General features: G+C 42.2%; 1 protein-coding gene across 1 annotated transcript in view; it reads right to left on the reverse strand.

The window, feature by feature from the left end:
• Positions 1-1,038, reverse strand: part of LOC107577468 (phospholipase D3-like) — a 9,709-nt gene that overhangs the window by 5,522 nt on the left and 3,149 nt on the right. Inside the window, exons 3-5 of the mRNA XM_016263540.1 lie at positions 832-1,013; positions 469-649; positions 264-385 (exon numbers count right to left, since the gene is read on the reverse strand). Of these exons, the coding sequence (XP_016119026.1) occupies positions 264-385; positions 469-649; positions 832-1,013 (485 nt within the window). The remainder of the gene's footprint in view (positions 1-263; positions 386-468; positions 650-831; positions 1,014-1,038) is intronic.

A 1,038-nucleotide genomic window follows, 5' to 3' on the forward strand; every position in this document is an offset into this window, starting at 1 on the left:
CCCAGGTACCCTAGCAATATGTTTTATACCTATCTGTTTTTCTGACACGGCCTTGAAAACATTCAAACTTTAATCTTTCAAACTATTTTAACTTTCAAACTACTTCAAAGTGAAAACTTTCAGACTGCAAGCTTTTAAAACTTTTTCAAACTTCCTAGCTTGGCTTTGTCTACAAACTTTTCAATCTAGTTCAATATAATGTTTACGCCTGTGCTGATATACGCTGTTATTTTTGCGTGGCAATATGTCAAAGTCAAGTTGACTTACCAGAATCAGTCAGAAACTTAATGTCATCCATAGGTTTTTTCTTTGATGGTTTATCGACTGCAATTCGGACCGACACTTTCCCCGAGAGCTGTCCTAGTTCCTGCAGAATCTGCTCACCCTACAATGAACAGATCACTTGGGTAAGACATCACGAGCACAGCCTATTCTTCAGTGAGAAGTCATTAAACTTCACATCCAAACCTGATTGGCTGTGGCCTCGTGTGTGTGTGTGTCGTCATTGGTAAGAGTCCAGTAGAAGGAGGCGATGTCCAGACTGGTCTGAGCACCAGATATAAGGTTGAGCCAGGCTTCATATACGGACTGATGAGTGGTTGAGGAGTTAAACACCAGTCCCTCAGGAATACTCTCCACTAAAACAATCCTGTAAATGACACACATGGGCAACAAAGCCATAAATGCAGACTTCATTGAAAGTGCAGCTGTGAAACAGTGTGCTGTGGTTAACCTCATTTACCAGTGGACCACTGAAACACTCAAAAACACAAAGAAATGTGTGACAGAATGATAAGTGACCCAAATAAAGTCCCATAGGTGGGTGTCTACCTGCAGGGATCAGTACAGGTTTCTCTGATTAGAAGGTGCTCCTGCTGTCCAGATGATTTTGAGGAGGAGGAGGAGGAGGAGGAAGAGGAAGATGTTGCCATGGGAACAAGCAGGGTTTGGAGTGACAGGAGTATCAACAGTATTGTGGTTAAACAGGTGAGAATGATCAGACACCTGTAATACTAAACACAGAGATGGATACGTTCA

Source organism: Sinocyclocheilus grahami, unplaced genomic scaffold, assembly GCF_001515645.1.
Source record: "Sinocyclocheilus grahami isolate Dianchi unplaced genomic scaffold, SAMN03320097.WGS_v1.1 scaffold6148.1, whole genome shotgun sequence".
Taxonomy (NCBI): Eukaryota; Metazoa; Chordata; class Actinopteri; order Cypriniformes; family Cyprinidae; genus Sinocyclocheilus; species Sinocyclocheilus grahami.